Source organism: Rattus rattus, chromosome 3 (genome assembly GCF_011064425.1).
Source record: "Rattus rattus isolate New Zealand chromosome 3, Rrattus_CSIRO_v1, whole genome shotgun sequence".
Taxonomy (NCBI): Eukaryota; Metazoa; Chordata; class Mammalia; order Rodentia; family Muridae; genus Rattus; species Rattus rattus.
The window spans coordinates 91940199-91963307 of NC_046156.1; the positions used below are offsets into that span (position 1 = coordinate 91940199).

Sequence of the window (23109 nt, forward strand, 5' to 3'; positions counted from 1 at the left end):
ATAACAATTGAAATGAAAATAAGAAATACTCAATAAAGAGGGAGAAAAAAAAAACAAAAAACAAACAAACAAATAAATTGTGGCCTAGCATAATGGTTAATGCTGACTTTTTGTTTTTTGTTTTTATTGTTTTTATTAAGTATTTACTACATATGACCATAGTGCTAAACAATTTCTGAATGATATTTCCTTTCACTATTAAATATTTCTGACTAGGTATTACTCTCCTTTTGCACGCTATGAAACTAAGATACTAGGATGACAGTGTTGGCCTTTCCACTAGCCCTCAGACTCGGAGCCAGCTTGAATACATAATAGTTTTAAAAGGTGAGGCTTGTGCAAGGTGATTAGATAATACCATTATGAAGGCAACTGGAGCAAGTTTAGTTGTGGTCTGTAAGATTCATGGACTCTCATCAGTGAAGAGCAGATCTTCACCAGACACCCGAACCACCAGCACCTTAATCTTAGACATTGGAGCCATCATAACTGTGAGGAATTTATGTGTAAATCCCCTTATCAAAGGTATTGTGTTCTAGTGATCTGGCTGGAATCAAACAGGGGTCAGAGAGCTTTCGTCACTCCAGTGACAGGACTGGAAATTGTGGAGAGATGGGATTAACTTTGGCTGCCGCATTTGTACATTCTCACCATCTCTCAGTAACAGCAGTCTTCATGAACCGACTCTAAATAACGTTCTGTTGAAGATTCTTTCCCTATTTGGCTCCTTTAGCCGGAAAATATAATTGCGTCTCCTGAAACACATGAAATGGTGTAACATTTGCTAAGACTGATTTGCATAAGAAAATCGGTTATATAATGAACAAAAGATTACCTTAATCTGATTGAAAAAATAAGCACTTCTGTCTGATTTAGACCTTGGAGAGTTAAAGTGCAATTTAAAATGCTTTGACCTCTTTTAATTTAAAATATACAAAATATTCCTCTCTCACAATTTTGTCAGTAACTTATTCGGCCATCTCGTGATTGAGAAAAATTTAAAATATGTATAGAGAGATGATTGCTTTGTGTTGCTATAATAGAATGCCACAGACAAGATGGGTTTTAAGTATTAAGAGTACGTTTCTTCTCATGTTAAGGAGGCTGGTAAACATGAGGCTGAAGGGGCAAACGTCATCTTAAAGTGCTATCTGAAGGCAGAAGGGCAAGAAAGTACACTCCAACACGCACATGTGCAATGCAGGGTCATACTTTCTCTTCTAACTTTTTTATAATTGGTGTCAATTCAGTCACAAGAGTGGAGTCACTGTGACTCAGTTCTCAACACAGTTGTTTGGATTAAGTTCCCGTCAGAGTCAACAGTAATGAGCGAGAGAACCTAGGGGATTCAGGGAAAGAGAAATGCTTAGCAATACATAGGTCAGAACAAAACTCCCCCTGTGAAAAGCAACACAGTAATAGAATGAGATAAAATGGCCAAAGCCACAGGGTATCAAGAACCGGAACAGGGAAACCAGGAAGTTACAACTCTCCTTTGAGCGGTTCTTTTTCTGCTTTAGGGATATCCCTCAAGGATCGAAGAGCTGTGTGAGTGCTTGGAATTTAGCAGTATTTTTGACAGCTCTGCAGAGTTTAACAAGACAAAGAGGCAGAGACAGGAGAGGTTTGTGTGTGGGAGCGGGGGTCGGAGAGGGGAGGGGGGGATGGTAATCCTTCAAAAGTGAGGCTAGCCAGGCCTTAACTTTGTGATAAAACTCCAAAGAGCTATGCTTTAAGGTTAAAACAAACACCGAAAACAAACAAAAACCCCACACAACCACCACAGCTGTAACTGTACCTTCTTAGAAATGACCTTAGGTTTCTATTGATTGTGATAAAAAGAGACCCAAAACAATTCAGGGAGGAGTTTGTTTCATCTTACAAGTCTCAGGTTTCACTTGTCACTGGAGAAGCCCAGACAGGAAGCGGGAGGTAGAAACTGAGCTCCTGCAGGGTGCTTTTCAGTACAGCTCAGGACTACCTGCCCAGGGCGGGCTTAGCACTCCCACACAATCATGCGGGAAGAAAATGCTTCCCAGACTCACTCACAGGTCAGTCTGATGACATCATTTTCCTCAATTGAGGTTCCAGACAATCCCATCTTTTATCAAGTTGAAACAAAACAAACAAACAAAGAAACAAACAAAAAACCCTGACAATGGGCAAAGAGACACCTGTTGTTGGTGTTGCTCTTAAATCAGTCGGCACCGCAGAAGGCAGTCCTTTGTTTATCCCAGCTTAATATTTAACTTAATGGCCAACGTTATCTTATGCCTAGGATTCCTTAAAATTAAATCAAATAGAGTTAAATTCAGTCAGTGCAGCATGAGAGGAGGAAGACAGACAGCTGTGGACCACCATGCCACCCATAGATTTGCCTTTTAGTGCATGGCATGGGTAGGCCATAGAAACCCGATTACCACACATATGGAGGATGTCACCCAGGATCTGCCGGTCACATGGCCAGCATGTAGCAGGAACCACCACGAGGAGCAAGTATGTGGTAGGCAGGTGGGAGAGAAAGAGAAGTGAAGCAGTTTGAGCATTATGAAGAAAGATGGCGCTGGAGACTCGAGGGGGACAGGAGTACCTTGTTTTAAGCAGCCAGCTCCGCCACCGGCGGCCATTGTGAGGTCTTAGTCTGAGCTGCCACGGAGGGACTTGTCGGAGTCTCTCATTAAGCAGTGGCAGGGGTTAGTAATGATATCCATGGCTCATATTACCCTTGTCAAGGCATCCACTGGGGGCCATGTGGATGTCCAGAGGCTGTGCATAACAGCCTCAGCCCTTCACGAGATGCAGCCCTTCAGAAAGCAGGTCTTATCTCTCACTTGACACAGCTCTCTGGAGAGCAGACAGGACCTGTGCCTCCACCAGGCAGCACAGTGGAGCTGCTTTTGGCAATGGTGTGTGTGTGTGTGTGTGTGTGTGTGTGTGTGTGTGTGTGTGTGTGTGCTGTGGCTTAGCCCCAAGGGTGTAAGTAGGGGAAAGCTGGCTCTGACTCTTGTCAGGATAGCACAGATACAGGGGTAATACACCACACTGCAGCCCCACCCCTGCCTCTGAGAATCTGTCCACAGGGTCATAAGCTCAGGACAGCTATTCCTCACTGCTTCAGCAGTAGGGAGAGCAGACACTGTACCTCACCAGGACAAAAGCAGAGCTGACCTTGGTGGTGGAAGAGCTGACCCTAGGGTCATGAAAGACAGTGAGGTGGCCCTGTTCCCTCCTCTAGCATTTGAAAGAGAATCCCTGCAACATGTCTGGGGAACAGGATTGGGATGCATGATGTGAAACTCACAAAGAATCAGTAAAGGTTAAAAAAAATATATTTTTTAAAAATTCAGCACAGATATATATCCTTAAAATTGGGTTAAAATAATCCAAGGTTCTACTCTTTGATTACTAGCAAGAAGATAACATAAATCTTCTATGGAGGAATATAATACACCAGGCTTAGAACTATTTCATAATTTATACACATATTTTTCCCAGCATTTAATCAAAAATAGCTAGGTCTTTGAACAGGAAAAAAAAAAGAACAGAAACAAATCTTTAAAGAAACTAAAGAAACCAGAAGCAGAACAAGTTGCAATAAATGATGGAATGGTCAAAAATTATGTTAAAATAGTTGTGCTTATTATATTATACTATATTAAATAAAGGCCTGAAGATATTGGTATGCAACTAAAAGTAAAGAGAGGGGGGGGCTGAGTCAATTTTGAGCAAATACATAGGTTTTCAGGAAAAGCAGGGCACTAGAATGCAGTACTGCGAATCCAAGAGGCTAGCAAAGGCGAAAAAATATCAGCTAGAGGGGGAACAGCACCCAGCATGTGCGAATATTCATCACTAGAGCCACAGAAGGAGCAGAGAGTATGGAAGAGGCAATATTCAGAAAGAATGTCTGAGAGTTTTCTAAAAGTTGTAAAAGATTTCAAATCACAGTTTCAAAAGCCAAAACTGAGAAAGAAGGAAGGGATGAAGTGACTGAAAGAGAGAGGAAGGGAAAGACGGAGGGGGGAAGGGGAGGGAGAAGGGAGAAAGGGAGGAAGGGAGAAGAGGGAAAGAGAGGGGGAGGAAGGGAGGGGGAGAGGAAGGGAGGGAAGGAAGGAGGGAGAAAAGTGAAAGGGAGGAAGGAAGAAGCCTGTTATCTCTATGAACAACTTAGTAACCATGTTGAAAGTCAGAGCAGAGGAAACTCTTTAACTGAGTAGGGGGTGGTGCAGTGTGTGTGGGCGAGGATGCTCACCTTGTCCTCTGTGCCGTCTCTTGTTTATGTTTTTGCCTCTTTATGTATCTACTGGTTATGTCTGACTGGAACTGAAAGTTATATAAAATAATTATTTTCCTCCATCGATGATTGCTTTGGCTTGCTCACAGTGAGAGAAATAACAATCTTAAATTCTAAGAGCTAACAGTAAGGCTGATTGATAGTTAAATTTCTATGAGGAAAGGATGCCTAAATAAAATGGAAAAGCAAACTTCAAAGTTTCTGGGGGAGTTGCTTTTCAGTGGGTTGGGTTGTGTGTGTGTGTGTGTGTGTGTGTGTGTGTGTGTGTGTGTCTGTCTGTGTGTGTGTGCTTTCGGCGTGGCACGCAGACATGAGGGTGAGCTCAACAATAGAGATCAGTAGTAGGGCACCTACCTATTACACTTGAAGTGCTGAACCAGAGCCAAGGAGATCTGCAGTGTTAGGAGAAAGAAGATAACTAAAAAGTATTTGTTACCAACAGCCCTACAGCAAAAGAAACATGAAATTGTATTCTTACATGAATGCAGGACATAGCTCAGAAAACAAAAAGTAGTAATGACCAATGTAGGGAAATATATAGGTAAATATTAATGAATATGGCTATATAAGACAAAGAATCATAAGTCGGTGACAGTGCTCAGTCCTAGACATAGGTTTGATCTCCAGATTCACCAGGAGGAGAGAACTGAATCCCTCAACTTGTCTTCTGAACTCTACATGTGTGCCACGGCAAACTCTCCAAGATCCCTCCCCCCATTCCTTCCTTCCTCCCTCTCTCCCTCCCAATACACACACACACGCACACACACACACACACACACACACACGCACACACACACACACGCACACGCACACACACACGCACACACACGCACACGCACACGCATGCATATGGTAAATGTTAAATAAAACAATGAAAAGTTTAAAATTCATTAAATTAATATTTTCTTTAACCAAGCACATTAAAGGACGTGATGAGAACTCTAACTAGTGTTCTTTCTATGAAGTATTAATCAAGAAATCCTAGCTGAGGCAATAAGGAAGTAGCAAAATATCTATAAAACTTGGAAAAGAGAAAATGGAACTGTATATTATTTGCAAATGGCCCGGTTTGTTCCTAGTAAAAGATTAAATATGCTCTAAGTAAATTGTTAGAATTACAAAAATTGGTCTAATAAGTTGAAACATGTAAGTCCAACATATAAAAGTCAATTTTGTTCCCATAAATCAGTAACAGAAACAAATTGGAACACAATGAGACCTCCTTTATGGGTTCATATTGCAGAACACACAGGGAATAAAGGAGCCTTTGTACCTTTTTGTTTTCACAGACTGCTTTTAGTTTGGTACACCTTTATACCTATGGTAAATACAAAACAATCTTTAGAGGCCTGAGATGCTTTAGCAGTTAAAGGCACTTGCTGCCAAACCTGGTGACCTGATTCCAAGCCCCAGCACCTACATAGTAGAGCGACATGACTCCCCTAAGTTCATGATTCCCATAAGTCTGTTTCTGACCGCCACATGTGTTATGGCTTGTCTGTGCCAATAGAACTACACAGAGATACACATAAATAAATGTGAAATAATAAGTTAAATGTCCACACCAAAATGACTGTAAGATCTCAGAGATCTTAGCGACCCAAGAAACACTTAGATGTCATAAAGTTTGGAAAGATTTGAAATTTGAGCTTAATCCTAGGCTATGTTGTGTCTCCAAATCTGTATACTGAGAACCTAATTCCTAATAAAGTGGTATTAAAATAGGGTGTTTGAGAGGTAATGTTTAGGTGAGGCCGTGAGTGTGGGACTCCATAGTAGATGAGTATTCTTATGAGAAACAGAGTTCAGCCTTAACTGTCTCCTGGGAAATGGCCCTCCCCGAAAATGTAACCATGCTGACATGATGGTATCTGGGACAGAATTTTTGGTCTGACACACCCAGGTAGTGGCAGTACATGCATTGTGTTACAGCAGCCTGGATAGAAACACTTCCCTAAATCTTACCACAACACCGTTATGACAACTATCTTGTGCTTTTTAAATCTCACCTTCTGATTCATCCCATCAGAAGTTTTGCTGCCTGCGAAGATACAGGAATTTAGCAAATGTCAGAGGTGGAAGTAATCCTTGATTATCTGATTAACTTTGTAATTTTATGAATAAATGAACTAAGGACCAAAGAGTCTAATTCAATTACCTTAAGTTCCTATGCACACAAAGAAAAAACTGCTAGCTTAGTGTAAGTATGCCATTTTAGCAATAAATACATCATGCACACATTAAGAACACACCCAGCTGAAGAGGAAGATCTTTAATAATAAGGTCGCAGATTTCAGCAAACCTAAAGGAAGGATATTTGTAGATCAAGGAAATTGTCATATAGCTGCGAAGCCATACTTTTTTGTTGTTGGTGGTGGTGGTACAAGTTTCCAAGGTGTGAGAGTTGGAAATCAAACCTCGAAACTCCAAAACTCCGGTAATGGAAGAATAAACCCTAAGGCAGGACTGAGAACCTAGTGTGCCAACCTTATCCTGAGTGCCAGTGAAGCTGTGACCACCCTTGCTACACTTTCTGCTCAAAAGAACAAGGAATTAACAAGTTCGCTTTTAGATTTCAAGTCTCATTGCCTACCCACCAAAATCCAGGCGATTCCGCTTATACTGAATTCTCATAGTGCTGTTTCTTTAAATTGTTTATGCTTCTTGTGACTGAGCATCAGTTTGCTCCCTATCTTTCTTGTACATACAGTTTTCTGTTCTGTTTTTAACTCATTTTTAATTTATCTGGAATCGAAGGATCACACAGGTACTTTTGAGCTGTAAAACTGTCTTTTCATTGTGGTATGCATCTTTCCTTATCTTGCTTGGGATTCTTAATTAGACATGTAACTAAACTATCCCCCGAGGATGGTTTATCTTCTTCACAAATGAGGTAGTACTGGTACTTGGGTTTCATGGTCTCTTCCTTGGGGCACCTTGTAGATATTAAGTAGCCCGTTTACGTCTAAGCTTTGTCATCTGTGAAAGCATGATAGCACTTAATTGCATAAACATGCTGTGAGAAGCAAAAGATTTACAGTTCTACAATGCTGACAAATCATTCTGGTATGGACAAAGTTCCATCTTTCTATGAATGTGGGCTGAGACATACTCATCCTTTATTTTAAACATTAATCAAGCCAACATTTATGATCATCAAACATCTTCTAATATATATTTGAAAGTGGCCCTACCTTTCAACGATCTGGGAGCATGTAATAGGAGGGAGAATTACTTCTTCTGGAAGGATTTAAAATGAACCCTCTATGAAATCATCTCAAGGTGGTGCCTCTGAGGGCACTGTCCTGCCTACTTCCCTGGAGGTCAGGAAATGAGTTTTTTATTAGGGAATTGCATTTAGAATTGGTCAAATGCTGAAGTTTGTCACGTGGCTCAACAATATGAAGTTTTCCGTTCTCCCTAACACTATTTTCAGAGCTCTTTGTTTCTATGTTGGCTTATTTTGTGGCATTTTCATGGGTTTGGTTTGGCTCGTCTCATCCTTCATGTGCTTATTCTTCAATGGATGCCATCCCTTCAGTTAGCTCTCTAATGGTTTTATTTTCCCAACTCACTATGTTAGTGTTTGCTCTCACAAGTGTGATGACAGGAAAGGTAGAGAGACACCATCTCGCTTTTTCTCTTTTCTTACCCCTGTTATATTAACTTTATATCTTACTTATCACAATTACATTTCATTCATTCATTTATTCATTCATCTAAAAGTTTGATTAGATTGAACATTGCCTAGGGTCATGGTGGTAGGGTGGGACAGTGAACGGTAGAATAGACACTACTGCTCCTTTCTGGGGGCAATGTACAGGTGAATGCGGCCTAAAACTACAGAAATACTTCTTTTGTTGCTTGAGTCAGATTCTCCAGAGAGCTACTTCAAAACTACTAGCAATTACTGTCAAGGGTCTTCATTAATATCTTGGCAATTTAAATTTCTTAAGTATGGGTATCATTATCATGGTTGCTATCATTCCTAGGTATTTATCCAAGTTTTTAAGTTAACTATCCATTCTATCTTAAAATATGTGACATTTCTTAGGGAAATATTGCCTGGAGCAAGATGGTGGAAAAAAGTCAGAGATCCTTCTCTTTTTCCAAAACAAATTTAAAAATACATTAAAAAAAAAAACCAAAAACCAGCTACTAGCTTGCATAGAATAATAATGTAGGGCAATGGGAATCAAGAGAATACATACAGAGATATTCTCTCTCTCTCTCTCTCTCTCTCTCTCTCTCTCTCTCTCTCTCTCTCTCTCTTTTTTCTCCCTCCCTCCCTCCCTCTCTACTAAGGCAAGAGAAAAAAAGAAGCAACAGAATATGGCAAGCACCATAAAGATTCCCTTCCCCATCTGGAGACAATATGGGACAAGGCTAATTAAAAGCTAAAGAGTTCACATAATTCTACACTCTTCACCACCACTAATGTTTCTATCGTTTGATGGCACATTGCTATAGAAATATGTGGTTAGCTTGGGGCTAGCATAGCAGACATTCTGAGAGTAAGAAATGTAAACAATTTCCTACCAATGTACCAGGGGCAGGCATGTCAATTAGGGATTATCTACCAGGAAGTAGGTAAAGCTAGGTAAAGGTTGACAAATCAGACTCACCATTTAAGTAAACACATCTGCACATCTCTTTGAAGATCCAGCACAAAGTATACTAAAACAGCAAACAGTTGTCATCTGAGAGGTCAGGGATTTGCAGAACTGCAGGTGGACTCAATTACTCTTTATGATCCAGTGAGTTGCAGTTGAAAAGGTACTATAACAGACAGGTGGAAAGACACAAAACAGTTGGGAAAAGATAATAAGAGAATCGATGGGCTGCATTCTACCTGTAACGTATGTTAAATCATATGTACAAACAGAAAACAAACTACATGGCCTTGTGTGGAAGAATGAATTGAAGCACTGTGATGCTTTGTATGTGCTTGGCCTAGGGAGTAGCACTATTAGGAGATGTGGCCTTGTTGGAAGTAGTATGGCCTTGTTGGAGGAGGTGTGGTCTTACTGGAGAAATTGTGTCACAGCGGGGTTGGACTTTGAGACCCTCCTCCTGGCTGCCTGAGGACAGTCTGCTCCTGGCTTCCTTTGGATGAAGATATAGAACTCTCTGCTCCTCCAGCTCCTTGCCTGCCTGCACACTGCTGTACTTCCTGCCATGATGATAATGGATTCAACCTCTGAACCTGTAAGTCAGCCCCAATTAAATGTTGTCCTTTATAAGAGTTGCCTTGGTCCTGGTGTCTGTTCACAGCAGTAAAATCCAAACTAAGACAGAAGTTAGTACCAGGGACTGTGGTATTGCTGTGATAGGCCTGACCATGCTTTTGTTTGGAGAAATGTGGATTTGAAGACTTTGTAAAATAGTGGAATGCTTGAAGTTGGGCTTAATGGGCCATACTAGTAGAAACATGGAAGACAGTGTTCCTGAGTATGTCCTGAGTGTTTCTGTTTTTGTGAATCAGGTTTGCACTTCATGGAACTCAGGAATAATGCACTAAAATCTCATTCTCTCTCTCTCTCTCTCTCTCTCTCTCTCTCTCTCTCTCTCTCCTCTCCCTGGCTCCCTCCTTCCCTCCCACCTCTCCCTCTCTCCTCTCCTATCTTTCTCTCTGTGCCCTCCCTCCTTCCTTCCTTTATTCCCTCTTCCTCTCCCCTCCATCCTCTCTTCCTTCATTTGCCTTAACATCTTTGTTGGTGAGATGTTGCCTTTTTTTCCTAGAAAACATGAACACATACCTCTTTACTTTGGAGAGCAACACACCTAAGAAAAGATTCCACAGAAGCCAAGCTTGGTGAATCAAGTGGCTTATTGCGGTTACTTTACAAGATCATGGGTGAGTGACTAGTTACTTATAAGAGGCTCACAGATTCCAATACCACTGAATTGAAAAGCACACTACAGCATGGGTGACATCGAATAGAAACTTGCGGCTCTCTGTCCAACCTACAGGCCTCTCCACTGAAAAGTCTCTTGTTCGCCAAAAAATTGTTAAGCTTATACAACCTTAAAAAAGGTGTTGTGAATTTGTAACTTTTGAGATTAATTGATTCTTATCTTATTTAGTTTCTGGATACTGTCAATGTATCCATAGCTCATGAAACTTCTACTACTCCTCACAAATGACTTGAAAAATGAGGACTTCACCGTAAAACAAACTACAAAAAAAGATTTAAACAACATAGAAGGGAAAAATTGTCTAGTCATGAATAGATCTGGATTTAAAAAATTACAAGATAAAGAACTGCTAAAGACTAGAAGAGACATGGAAAAGAAAAAAAGAGTGAGTTTTTGAAATAAGAAAAGGCTTGGAACAATGAGTGGGTGGATGTGAAAGAGACAAAGATTAAAGAGTAGAGTATGACCAAATTAAGCACAGAAGATTGTACAGCAAGAGCTGCAGTACCCAAGAACCTATGTATATACAAATATATTCAAATATAGACTAGGTTTATAAGAATAAAGTAAACCATATATTAAAAGGTCCTCCATGTTCTAGAAAGTAAAGGACCAAAAGATATTCTGAAGAATTAGTTGGACTTTAAGGGCATAAAAGTGTGGGAAACTAGGTGTGGATGAAGGCACATGAAGCTCATTTTGGACTTCCTGTGTTTATGGGCTTGAGTTAGGAAGTACTTTCAAATTATTTATAGCAAATGTAACATATAAAAATTATGAGATAAAATTTAAAGTATAACTCAGTGACAAATTTATATTTTAAATGCTTATATTTGAAAACAAAATACCAAAATCGGTGCCTACGAGTCCAACTTATGCAAACAGTAAAAGAAAAAAATCATATCTGAGACTACTTTTATTATTTAAGAGTGTTCAAGAAGAACAATGTAAAGGCTAAAGGAGGAAGAAATGAGTATTATGGGTTGACTTTGAATAACCCACAAATTGTGCTGTAGTGTAAACTATTGATGTGGGTTCCAGAGTGTCTAAAGCTTTCAGAACGTTCAGAGGGTGTGACTTATTGGAAGAAAGTGAGGTCACTGATTTGTGTCCTTGAAAGGATATCTATCAGACTCTGGTCCCCTCCTCTTCCTTTCTTCTAATTAGCTACCACAAGCTATTGTGCTCCTCTGGGGGCTCCCAGCCATGACAGTCTATGATACCATTTTCTTTTGGTGGGGAAAGGGACAGATACTGGAGAAATAGGAAATAGGGACAGAACTATCAACATTTACAGGTAAAATGGTTATAGCTTTAGAAAATATTTAAAAATATTTAAAAAGCTTCTTTTAAAAACAGAAGAGAAATGCTTCTGAGACTCAGTAGGGATAAATAGTAGCTAGAGAACTGCCGTGAAATGAACATGGAATTCCTCCTGACTATAAGACACATTCCTGGAAAGAAGCAATTGTACACTGGAGAAAGGGTATAAAAGATTCATTTGTAAAATGGAAACAAAGAGAAATCCTTGTGTTTTCAAGGCATTAACCTCGATTTTAAAAAAAAAAACAGTACCTCTTTCCTATGTAGGCAAAGCCAACTTTGTAAAACAATCAATTAATGCTTTATTAGCCTGTGAGCTTAAGTCACTCAATAAAATACTCTAATTACTTAGTTATTATAATAATGATATAATAAATTTATAAAAGTAAACGTGCAAGTGGATCAAGGACAGTTTTGGAAAAGCAAAGTGGTAAAAGATCACTAGTTTATGGTATGGTAAAATATTTAATTATATGAAAATACTCAAAGGTTAGGTCATAATAGAAATAGATAAAGGAAACATGATTAATTGTCCTGTAACTGAGATAGCTAATTTAAGTGAATTAGTCCATTATAAAGTACAGATTAGGGGAAAAAGAATAAAATCCTAAAAAATATTGAATAATTTTCTAACAGATTAGGGGGAAGTAGACTTTAATCATATTGTTAATTTTAAATAATTTCCAAATATAACAAAGATTTATAGATAAAATTATAAAAATGCTGGACAAAACGTGATTTCATATATAATTTTTATATGACATGGCTTTATTGGCAGGATACAAAGCAAAAATGTTAAAAAGTCACATATAAGTGATGTTTCTTAAAAGACTAAGAGACTGAAGAGATGGTTCAGGGATTATAAGTACTTCTCTTGCAGAGGACATAGATCTGCTTTCTGCATTTGTATGACAGCATTTTGTCTCCCAACCCCCCAGCTCTCTGTTCTCCCAGGTCTAATCTCTCAGTATCATCCTAGCTCTTCATCAAAATACCTGCAGCAGCCTTCCCTACCCCTGTTCCCACCTCATGTGAACCCCACAGATTTTCTTCTTCTAACCTTTCTCCCCCAACTAATTGCTGTAGCCTAGCCTCCTGCTCAAACAAGCACCCTCTGCTACCCAATAGCCAAATGCTATCCATTTGCCAGAAAGCCAGATAGACTACTTGGAGATACTCTTGTCTCTTCTTTTCTCTTTGTTCCCCCAGATCTGTTTCCTCAGCCAAATCCCCAGCTGTGAAGGGGAATACCTGTGGCAGCCTTCCCTGCTTCCCATCTTACCTTTCTAACCTCTCTCCCACTACTTGTTTCTTTGTCCCAACCCTCAAACACAGCAGGCAGCCCATCCTGACACTCCTGCCCGGAAAAACAAGTAGGATAATGGTGAATCCACACCTTTATCTCTATTCCTTCAGGTCCCATTCCCTACTTTCATTGCCAGCTCTGTAGCAGAAAACCTATTCCCTTTTCTCTCTGACATCACCCCAAAGATTTGTCTCCCCAAACCTTTCCCCCCAACTTATCCCAGTAATCTAGCCTTTAACAAGAGCAGGCATACCCTGGGAACACAGTAGCTGAGCAGGCCAGGGAGACAGGCCCAGCAGGCAGTACATAGCCACGCCACTATCCTAAAGCCCAGGTAATGAACAAGTCAAGGAACAGAACACTCACCTAACAAGAGACAAAAGCAGATATCATCACCTAGACCTAGAATCATCCAAAGTCGAGATCCTAGAAGCCATCCTCAAAACACAATCATTGACAGCCAGGACCACATGTCTCCTCCACTGAAGCCTAGCAACCCTACTGCAGCAGGCTCTGATTATCCCAAAATAGCTGAACCCCAAGAATCATTCCTCAAAACTCCTTGTACGAGGATGGTAGAGGTCTTTAAAAGAAAATTTATAAATTCCTTAAGGAAACACAAACAGTTCAAGGAAAGGAATAAAATTGTTTTGCACCTAAAAAATAGAAGTAGAATTGATAAAGAAAACACAAACTGAGGAAATGCTGAAAAAAGAAAATCTTGGAAATTTGAACAGGAACTACAGAGGCAATCTTCACTAACAGAATATAAGACATGTAAGAAAGAATCTCAGGCATTGAAGATATGATATAAAAAATGGATGTATCAGTGAAATGTTAAATCTAAAGATTTCCTCACAGAAAACATCCCAGGAAATCCAAGATACTATGAAAAGACCAAATCTAACAATAAAAGGGATAGAAGAAGGAAAAGAAATGATCTCAAAGACTGAGAAAATATTTTAAACAAAATCATAGAAAAAAAATTTTCCTAACCCAAAGGAGATACCTGTAAAGGTACAAAAGAACATACAGAACACCAAATAGATTGTGCCAGAAACAATGTCCCTCAGCACATAATAATTAAAATGTCAAACACACAGAGCAAAGCCGGAATGTAAAAAGATGCAATGGACAGAGACCAAGTAACATTTATAGGCAGATCTATTAGAATTATACCTGATATCTCAATGGAGACTCTGAAAGGCCTGGACAGATGTGCTGCAGACTCTAAGAAACTTTAGATGCCCAGACTACTAGAACCATAAATGCTGTAAACCACCATAGAGGGAAAAATTAAGATATTCAATGAATAAACCAAATTTAAACATTATTTATCTACAAGCCCTAGCGAGGGTTCTAGAAGGAAAACTATAGCCTAAAGAGGTTAACTATATTCATGAAAACACAAGGAATAAATAATCCCATACCACCAAAGTCAAAGGAAGGGAAACGTGCACACACACACACACACACACACACACACACACACACACACACACACACACAGATACATCACCATCACTACTACCACCAACAGCAACTATGAAATAACAGGAATCAACAACCACTGGCCATTGATTGCTCTCAAAGCAGTGGTCTAAGTTCATCAATAAAAGACACAGGCTAACAAACTGGATTTAAAAATAGGGAACCATCTTTTTCCTGGTTCAAAGATACACACCTCAACATCAAAGATAGACATTACCTCAGAATAAAGGGCTGAAAAAGAATATTTCATGAACATGGACCTAAGAAAAAAGCTGATGTATCCATTTTAATGAAAGAGACTTCAAACCAAAACTAATCAGAAGAGATAGGGAAAGACACTGCAAACTCATCAAAGGAAAAATCTACGAAGATAACATTTCAATTTTTAACGTCAATGCCCCAAACTCAAGGGTACCCAAGTTTGTAAAAGAAAAAAAATATACTGCTACAGCTTACTGATTCTCACACACTGATATTGGGAGATTTCAATATCTCACTCTGACCAATAGACAGATCATCTAGAAAAAAACAGACAGAGAAATGCTATACCCAACAAATGCTATAAACAAAATGGACCTAACAGAAATTAACAGACCATTTTACCCAAATACAAAAGAATATACCTTTTCTCTGTGCTTATACAACTCTCTCCAAAAATTGAACAAAGCAAGTCTTGTGGAGAAAGAAAGAAAGAAAGAAAGAAAGAAAGAAAGAAAGAAAGAAAGAAAGAAAGAAAGAAAGGAGGGAGGGAGGAGGGAGGGAGGGAGGAGGGAGGGAGGGAGGGAGGGAGGGAGGGTCGATAATAAAATGGCCATCTTACCAAAAGCCATCTACAGATTCAGTGCAATCCCCCATCAAAATTCCATCACAGTTTACAGAGCTTGAATTGAAAATTCTCAACTTCATATGGAAACACTAAAAGGTCAAGGTAGCTAAAACAATTTTGAATGATGAAAGGAACTGCTGGAGATCTCACTAGTCCTGACCTCAACTTGTACTTACAGAGCTATAGTAATAAAAACAGCATGGCATTGGCATAAAGACAGGCATGTTGATTAATAAAAACCTTTGCCTGCACTATCATTGTTCCATTTAGAAAGTCTTCTCCTGCCTTGAATTCCTTGGCACATGGGGAAGACTTTTCTGAATGGAACAATAGTAGCACAAGCACTAAAATCAATAACCAATAAACAAGACCTCAGGAAGCTGAAGTGCTTCTGTAAGGCAAAGGATACAGTAAATTAAACAAAGTTGTAGCTGACAGAATGGGAAAGGTTTTTGTTTTGTTTTGTTTTGTTTTGTTTTGTTTTGTTTTGTTTTGTTTTGTTCTTACCAGCTCCACATCTGATGGAGGACTCCTATCCAAAACGTATAAAGTACTCAAGAAACTAGATGTTAAAAAAAATCAAATAATTCAATTTGAAAATGGGAACATATCTAAACATAGAGGGATTTCAAATAGCTGAGAAACACTTAAATGTTCAACATCCTTAGCCATCAGGGAAACGCAAATCAAAGCTACACTGCGATTCTGTCTTATACCTGTCAGGATGGCTAAGATCAAAACCACAAGTAATCGCTTATGCTGGTAAGTATGGGAGCCAAGGGCACACTCATCCATCGCTGATGGGAGTGCAAACTTGTATAGCCACTATGGAAATCAGAGGTTCCTCAGAAATATGGAAATGGGTCTACCTTAAGATCAAGCTATATACTCTTGGGCATATACACCGAAAGGATGCTTTATCCTAACACAGGGACACTGGCTCAACCACATTCATTTCTGCTGTATTAATAATTATCTGAAACTGGAAACAACCTAGATGTCCTATAAGAGAACAGATAAAGAAAATGTGGTTCATTTACAGAATGGAATTCTAATCAGCTCTTTTAATAAGTGTCATTCTGAAACTTGCAAGGAAATGGATGAAACTCTAAAAAATCATCCTGAAGTAACATAGACCCAGAAAGATAAATATAGTATGTATTCACTCGTATAGGTATTAGCCATTAAAAAATGATAACCAAACTACAATCTACAATCTGTTGGCCCAAAGAGGTTAGTATAGAGAAAGGGTCTGGGAGCAGGGCACATGAATCTTCTCAGAAGGGGGAAGTAAAATATATTTTATTGGTAGACTGGGGTTGTGCAAACTGGAAGAGTGCAGTAGGGAGTGGGAGTGGAGTTGGAGTTAAGGGAGGAAATGAGGGGAGAAACAACTATGAGGAAAAAAACCCAGTCAACTCTGTGAAGGAATTTCTTAGACTCTCAAATTAAAATACTCTTTTCTTAAAATGATATCAGGGTTTAATAGAGTTCCTATAATGTGACAGAATCCAATTTTAAGAAAATTGACAAACTGACTTAATAAATGTTTAGGAACATTTAGAGTTTTCATGCCAGATTGTAGGTATTATAGTGCTGACAATAATTTTTCTCACTCAGTAGACTTCTACAAACAACCAGACTGCACAGGCTAGGCTCATTGGTATTTCTGACTCAACACTTATGCACACAAAGCTTTCATATCCTCCTGTCTTCTCATCTGAAGCTCTCTGTCTCTTTTTTAAAACTGAGCTCTTTTCATTTTGTTTTTGCTCATATTCCAGTTTGCACTTGTGTTTAAACCAGTGGCTCTCAACCTCTGGGTTGTGACCCTTTTGGTCACAGAGCATTTTTGTATGCAGAGCAACTATTCACCACCTAGGATTTAGGAACAGTTTCAATGTCTATTAACAGATGAATAGAAAAGGAAATGTGATGTAAACATAAAATTAAATAGCATTAAGACTTTCTAAAAGAAGTATTTTAATATATAACAGTACATGTGATCTTAAAAACATAGTGATGATAAAATTAATAATCACATAAAAATACCAGCATGGGTCCTCTCTACTAGTCATCAAAGTAGAACTTGTATAAATTAAAGTGGGATGGTAGACATCAGGAACTGCATGGAGAAACCTGTATATTAAAGTCCTTATGAAAATAAAATGGGTTGCATGCAACACTCTGTGGCAGATGAACAAAACTGTCTGACACAATTTTAGCTTGCTATAGGAAGAAAGTCTGACCTATTCCGGTGTTCTCTTCCCCGTGAGACAAGCCGTTTTGTAGGCTCAAACAAACTCTCTTAATTGTTGGTCTGGTTTTAGATGTGGTTTTGTTTAAATTCATGGGGCAAACTACCTAATACAAACCTCCTAATCTTTAATAACTCCAATACTGTATCAGTACTGCTTCACCTTATTTTATAATCTATGCAATGTAGTTAGTAAATTTATTTGATTTCTGAATACCTTCAGAATTCTTTTTTGTTGTTTCTTCAAGACAAGGTTTCTCTGAATCTCTCTGGGTGTTCTGGAACTCACTCTGTAGACCAGGCTGGCCTCAAACTCAGACATCACCTGCTTGCCGCTGCCTCCCAAGTGCTGGGATGAAAGTCATGCAGGATTGTTTTATTGAAGTGTAATTTTGCATGGATATTCTGTGGGCGGGTATGTCTGTACCACATGCATGCAGTACCCAGGAGACCAGAGAAAGGTATTAAATCCCCTGGAACTGACTGGAATTATGGATGGTTGTGAGCCACCATATGAGTGCTGAGAATCTGAACTTCCTTCTTATGCAGGAACAAGTCCTCTTACTTGCTTACCAGACACTCCCTTCAGAATTCCAAGCTGTGTTTTATCATGTTGGCTTTTTCTGCAGAGAACTACAATGGTGAGAGGGTAGGATTTGAGTCTGATAGTAATACATAAAGAATAAAACTAAGCTAACTCTCACTTCCTTGTAGACACTGGTACAGGAAAGAAAGAAAAAGAAAAGAAAGATAGAAAGGGCAAGGACAAGGAAAATGGCTCTGTATCCACCAGTGAGACACCACCACCTTCACCACCAAATGAAATTAGTCCTCCACATGCTGTGGAAGAAGAGGAAGATGATGATTGGGGGAAGGATACAACTGAGGAAGCTCAAAGACCCAGAATGGATGAAATCAGTGACCATGCAAAAGGTCTGACACTTAGCGATGATTTGGAAAGAACTGTAGAAGAGCATGTTAACAACCTGTTTGATGTTGTTAAGAAAAAGAAGAAAGAAAAGGGCATTGTTGATTTGTCTGATAAAGACATTGTGGCTGAGGCAGAAAGACTGGATGTAAAAGCCATGGGCCCTCTTGTTTTTACAGAAGTTCTCTTTGATGAGAAGATAAGAGAGTAAATCAAGAAATACAGGCGCCATTTTAAGATTTTTGTCCTAACAACAAAAAGGCCCAGCGGTACCACCTTCATGGTTTGGAATGTGTAGTAGCAATGCATCAAGCTCAGCTGATCTCCAAGATTCCACATATCTTGAAGGAGATGTATGATACAGACCTTTTAGAAGAAGAGGTCATTATCAGCTGGTCAGAAAAGGCCTCTAAGAAATATGTCTCAAAAGAACTTGCCAAAGAGATTTGTGGCAAAGCAGAGCCATTGATTAAATGGTTGAAGGAAGCGAAGGAAGAATCTTCTTGTGGGGAGGAAGAAGACAAAGATGAAAATATTGAGGTGATATATTCTAAGACTGCTAGTGTACCTACAGTTGAAACTGTGAAGTCTTACAACAAGGATGATGATGTTGACATTGACACCATTTAAAAGGATGAATGCAACTTAGCTTAACAGTGTAATGCTGCAAATTTTTCTCCATTATCAGCCAAAAGTGCAACATGTATGTGCAAGAGCTAAAGTGACTTAACATCATGCTATACTTGATACTAAAAAGCTATTACTGTGAGTGGCCTATAATTAAGCCCAATGAGACATCTAGGGAGTTCATACATATCAGTGAGCAATTGTAGTTTGCTCATTTATAACATGTTTCTTTCGGAAAAACTAGTGGTGGACACATTTGGATCACATTTATACAGTTTTAAAAAATAAAGATTTGATTTTGGTCATTCAAAAAAAAAAGAAAAGAAAATGGAAAAAATAAAAGAAGGCTGTATCACATTATTATAATGTAAAGCTATTTTGGATCGCTAAGAATCTATAAAAATAACATTTTAATGAGCTATGCAGATATTACAATTTGTAATAGTAGAAAAATTATAGTTATGAAGTGGTAATGAAAATAATTTTATGATTGGGGTTACTACAACTTTAGGAACTGTATTAAAGGGTCACAGCATTAGAAGATTGCGAGCCACCACTGGCTTAAACAGATACCCTAGAGTTTTAGTAGCTTGGCAGCATGGTTGGTGTGCTTTATTTCCCTGTAAGATGATCTGTATGTACCCTGCTCTCTCAGATCAAAGTAACAGAAACCTGTTTTAGTTGCTGTCTTAGTTTGGGTTTCATTGCTGTGAAGAAATATGATGACGAAGACAACTCTTATAAAGGAAAAATTTAATTGGGGCTGGTTTACAGTTTCAGAGGTTCAGTCCATTATCATCATGGCAGGAAGTACGGCAGCATCCAAGCAGACATGGTGACGGAGAATTAGCTGAGAGTTCTACACCTTGATCTGAAGGCAGGCAGGAGGAGACTGTCTTTCACAGGCAGCAAGGAGGAGACCGAGTTCACACTGGGCAAAGCTTGAGCTCCAAGTCAACATTCAGAGTGACACACCCTAACCAGGCTACACCTTCTCCAATAAGACCAAACTCTTAATAATGACCCTCCTATTCAATAATTCATTCAATAATGACCCACACCTATTCAACTCAGCATAGTTGTTCTTTCTTATCAGTTTTGTTTATCTTTCTCTAAGTCTTTTTTTAAAATGTTTTTTATAGATTCTTAGTGATCCAAAACAGCTTTGCATTATAAGAAATGCGATACAGCCTTCTTTTATTTTTTCCATTTTATTTCCATGAGGACATTTAGTATACCGTTTCTCCATGCAGTTCCTGATGTCAACCATCCCACTTTAATTTATACAAATTCTACTTTGATGACTAGTAAAGGGCACCCATGCTGGTATTTTTATGAGATTATTAATCTTATCACCACTATAATGTTTTTAAGATTACATGTATCGTTATATATTAAAATACTTCTTTCTTTTAAAATAGCTTAATGCTATTTAATTTTATGTTTACTCACATTTCTTTGTCAATTCATCTGTTAATAGATATTGAAACTGTTCCTAAATCTTGGGTGGTGAGTAGTTGCTCTGAACATAAAAATACTCTGTGACATGATGGGTTTTAATGCTTTCTGACCAGTGTGCAGAAGTGGAATTGCTGGTTAGTGCAGTGTGTCTGCACGGAAACTCTTGTCTTCTGCACTGATGCACCATTTTGTACTCCTAACAAAGGTGGCTTGAATGGCTCCTCACGCTTTGATAACAGACATCCTGGCAGGCATACGGTGACACCTCAATGTGATTTTGATTTGATTTTCCATAGGAATTTGTGACTTGACTATCCTTCCACCAATCTATTGGCCATTTAAATGTGTTCTTAGGAAAAATATTCTTTCAAGTCTTTATGTCATTTAAAAATTAGAATATTGCAATTTTGTTATGAATTTATGGGTATTATTATTGTAAAGATTGATTTCTATTCAAACACATGGTTTTCAAATATTCTTTCCCATTTTACACATTTCTGTTTTTACTCTGTCCATTATGATTTTTTTAGCTTGGTTCGGTCTTGCTTATATTCTGTGTGTGTGTGTGTGTGTGTGTTTCCTGTACTGAGTGTCAAATTCACAAAATCCTTTGTAGAGCACACAGTTTTGTTCCATCCCCTTCTGCGACAGTCAAGATCACACAGACTTCTGCCCTGTACAGTAAGACAATCAGCTTCGTGATTCTTCCTGAGATGTTGGGACTTCAGGAAAGTTGAGGTGTATTTAGGGTAAGAACGGCAGATGGGCATTCCAGAGACCTTTCTATGAAGACATTTCCTACATTGCCTAAAGACTAGGCAAAGGTAGGATTCTGCATCTCCAAGGCCCAGAAACTTGCTGAAATTTCTGTTCTCATTCTAAATAAACATCCTCTTTCAAAGTTTAACTCTGCATGCACATTTGTGTAGTACTTTTCCTTAATGAATGACCCTCCCACATTGTGTACATTTTAGATTGTACAAATATTGGAGGTTTCACCAAGTAGGATATGAACCCTGTATTAAGTCAGGATCTGCTCTCTTCACTACTGGGGTCTTGGAGCCTGGAGGAAGACATGGTGCACAGGGATTACTTTTCCAGTTCTTGGCCAATTGGAGAAGGGCATTCTACTAAGGCTGCTGATGCAGGAACAGGTATGGCATTCTCCAGGATAAAGACCCTGTGAGACTTGCTGGAAAGATGGACAAGAAACACTTACTACAGCTCAACACTTCAAGCATTTAAATTGGATGGAGTTCACATAGATGAGCTTTGTTTCCATGTAGTAAATGACCTAGTGTGGGGAAACCCTGCTAATTAAGGTCGAAGTCTACCAAGAACAGATAGCTTCTCTGAGTTGGCGCAAAATGGAGGACTTTTTGTACTAGGACGGCTTTCCCTTCTCTGATCTTGTCTGGAGAGCCGGAATTCCCATACCCTCTACCTGGGGAAAGTCTAGTAGTCCTTGGCAGAACAGCAAGTTCGATTCCCCCCTCAGCCTCCTCCCTAGGCTGCCTTCCTTTAAGAACCCACCCAGCAAGATTCCTGGAATGCCTCTCCGTGCAAATGAGGTATTCATAAAACTTTAAAACTCTAACCAAAGATTTTCATCGACCTTGAAAATTCCTTCCACTCTCCAAGGCCCATATTAACCCCTGGTTTACCTAAATAAAGTGTATTCGTACAAGCCCACCCTTAATAAAGGTATGCACACAAGCTAAGTCATTTCATAGAAGAACTGTAACACTAAGATCCTCGGAGAACAACACCCTCCCCTCCTTCCCGCACTCACTCCCAGCAGCACAGGGGTCCTGCAGAACCCCACCCATTCTGGACTCTGCTTCCCGGTATGCTGCTGCTTCTAGACACTCTGCGAGGGGGGAATCGCAGGACTTGGAACCACAGCTAGACCACAAAATACATACTGCAATCTGGTGTTAGCACCAGTAAAAGAGGTGTCTCATAAAAGAACAGTGAGGACAAGACCAGAAGTGATGACTGTAAAACAAGAGTCCAGAGAAGAGAAATCAGGAAGACAATGGGAATGCTAGAGTGATTTCCAAATTTAAACCATAAAGTAAGTAGTTGCAATTATGAAAATCTCACATATTGATGAAGTAATGAAAATAGATTTATACTGATAAAGATTGTATGGGTCTTAAAACCAATAATATTTTCTCATGCATTTGCTGTGGAAAAGTGAGAATTAAGCATGATTTCTTGAAATTTTGTTTTGAACAAGATATCCTTTGATATATGACAAAATATTGATGATTCAGAATGCTCATCAAGCAGGGGTCTTCAAGCTATAGGTCATGGCACCCATGACAAACCTCTATCTCCAAAAATGTCTACATTGTTATTCTTAGCAGTAACAAAATTACCATTATGAAATAGCAATAAAGTAATTTTATGGTTGGGGGGTCAGCATAACATGATGAACTGTGTTGCAGTAATAGGAAGACACCTATTACTGCAGAGTTATAGTAATAGGAAGGTTGAGAATCATTGCCATAGAGCAACAGGAATAAAAGCACACACTTATGCCCACTTGATCTTTGACAAAGAAACCAAAAATATTTAATGAATAAAAGAAAGTATCTTCAATGAATGGTGCTGGTCTAACCGGCTATAGGTATGTAGAAAAATGAAAATAGACCCATATTTCTTACCT

General features: G+C 39.0%; 2 protein-coding genes, 1 non-coding gene and 1 pseudogene across 3 annotated transcripts in view; 3 read left to right on the forward strand and 1 right to left on the reverse strand.

Annotated features, from left to right (window-relative positions):
- The window catches only part of Mme (membrane metalloendopeptidase), a 110296-nt gene extending 101284 nt beyond the window's left edge, over positions 1-9012 (reverse strand). Inside the window, exon 1 of the mRNA XM_032898310.1 lies at positions 8923-9012. The gene's annotated coding sequence lies outside the window, so the exon portion shown is untranslated. The remainder of the gene's footprint in view (positions 1-8922) is intronic.
- On the forward strand, positions 363-18977 carry LOC116895857 (eukaryotic translation initiation factor 5-like). Its single transcript, XM_032896962.1, is given in 5 exon segments — positions 363-491; positions 1521-1624; positions 17969-18060; positions 18134-18580; positions 18583-18977. Coding segments are annotated over 5 exon segments (1167 nt in total).
- Positions 2151-2287, forward strand: LOC116897537 (annotated as a pseudogene).
- Positions 17340-17465, forward strand: LOC116897503. The gene has a single exon (XR_004387523.1). It is a non-coding gene; the product is annotated as a small nucleolar RNA SNORA28 (small nucleolar RNA).
- Positions 18978-23109: the final 4132 nt, after the last annotated feature.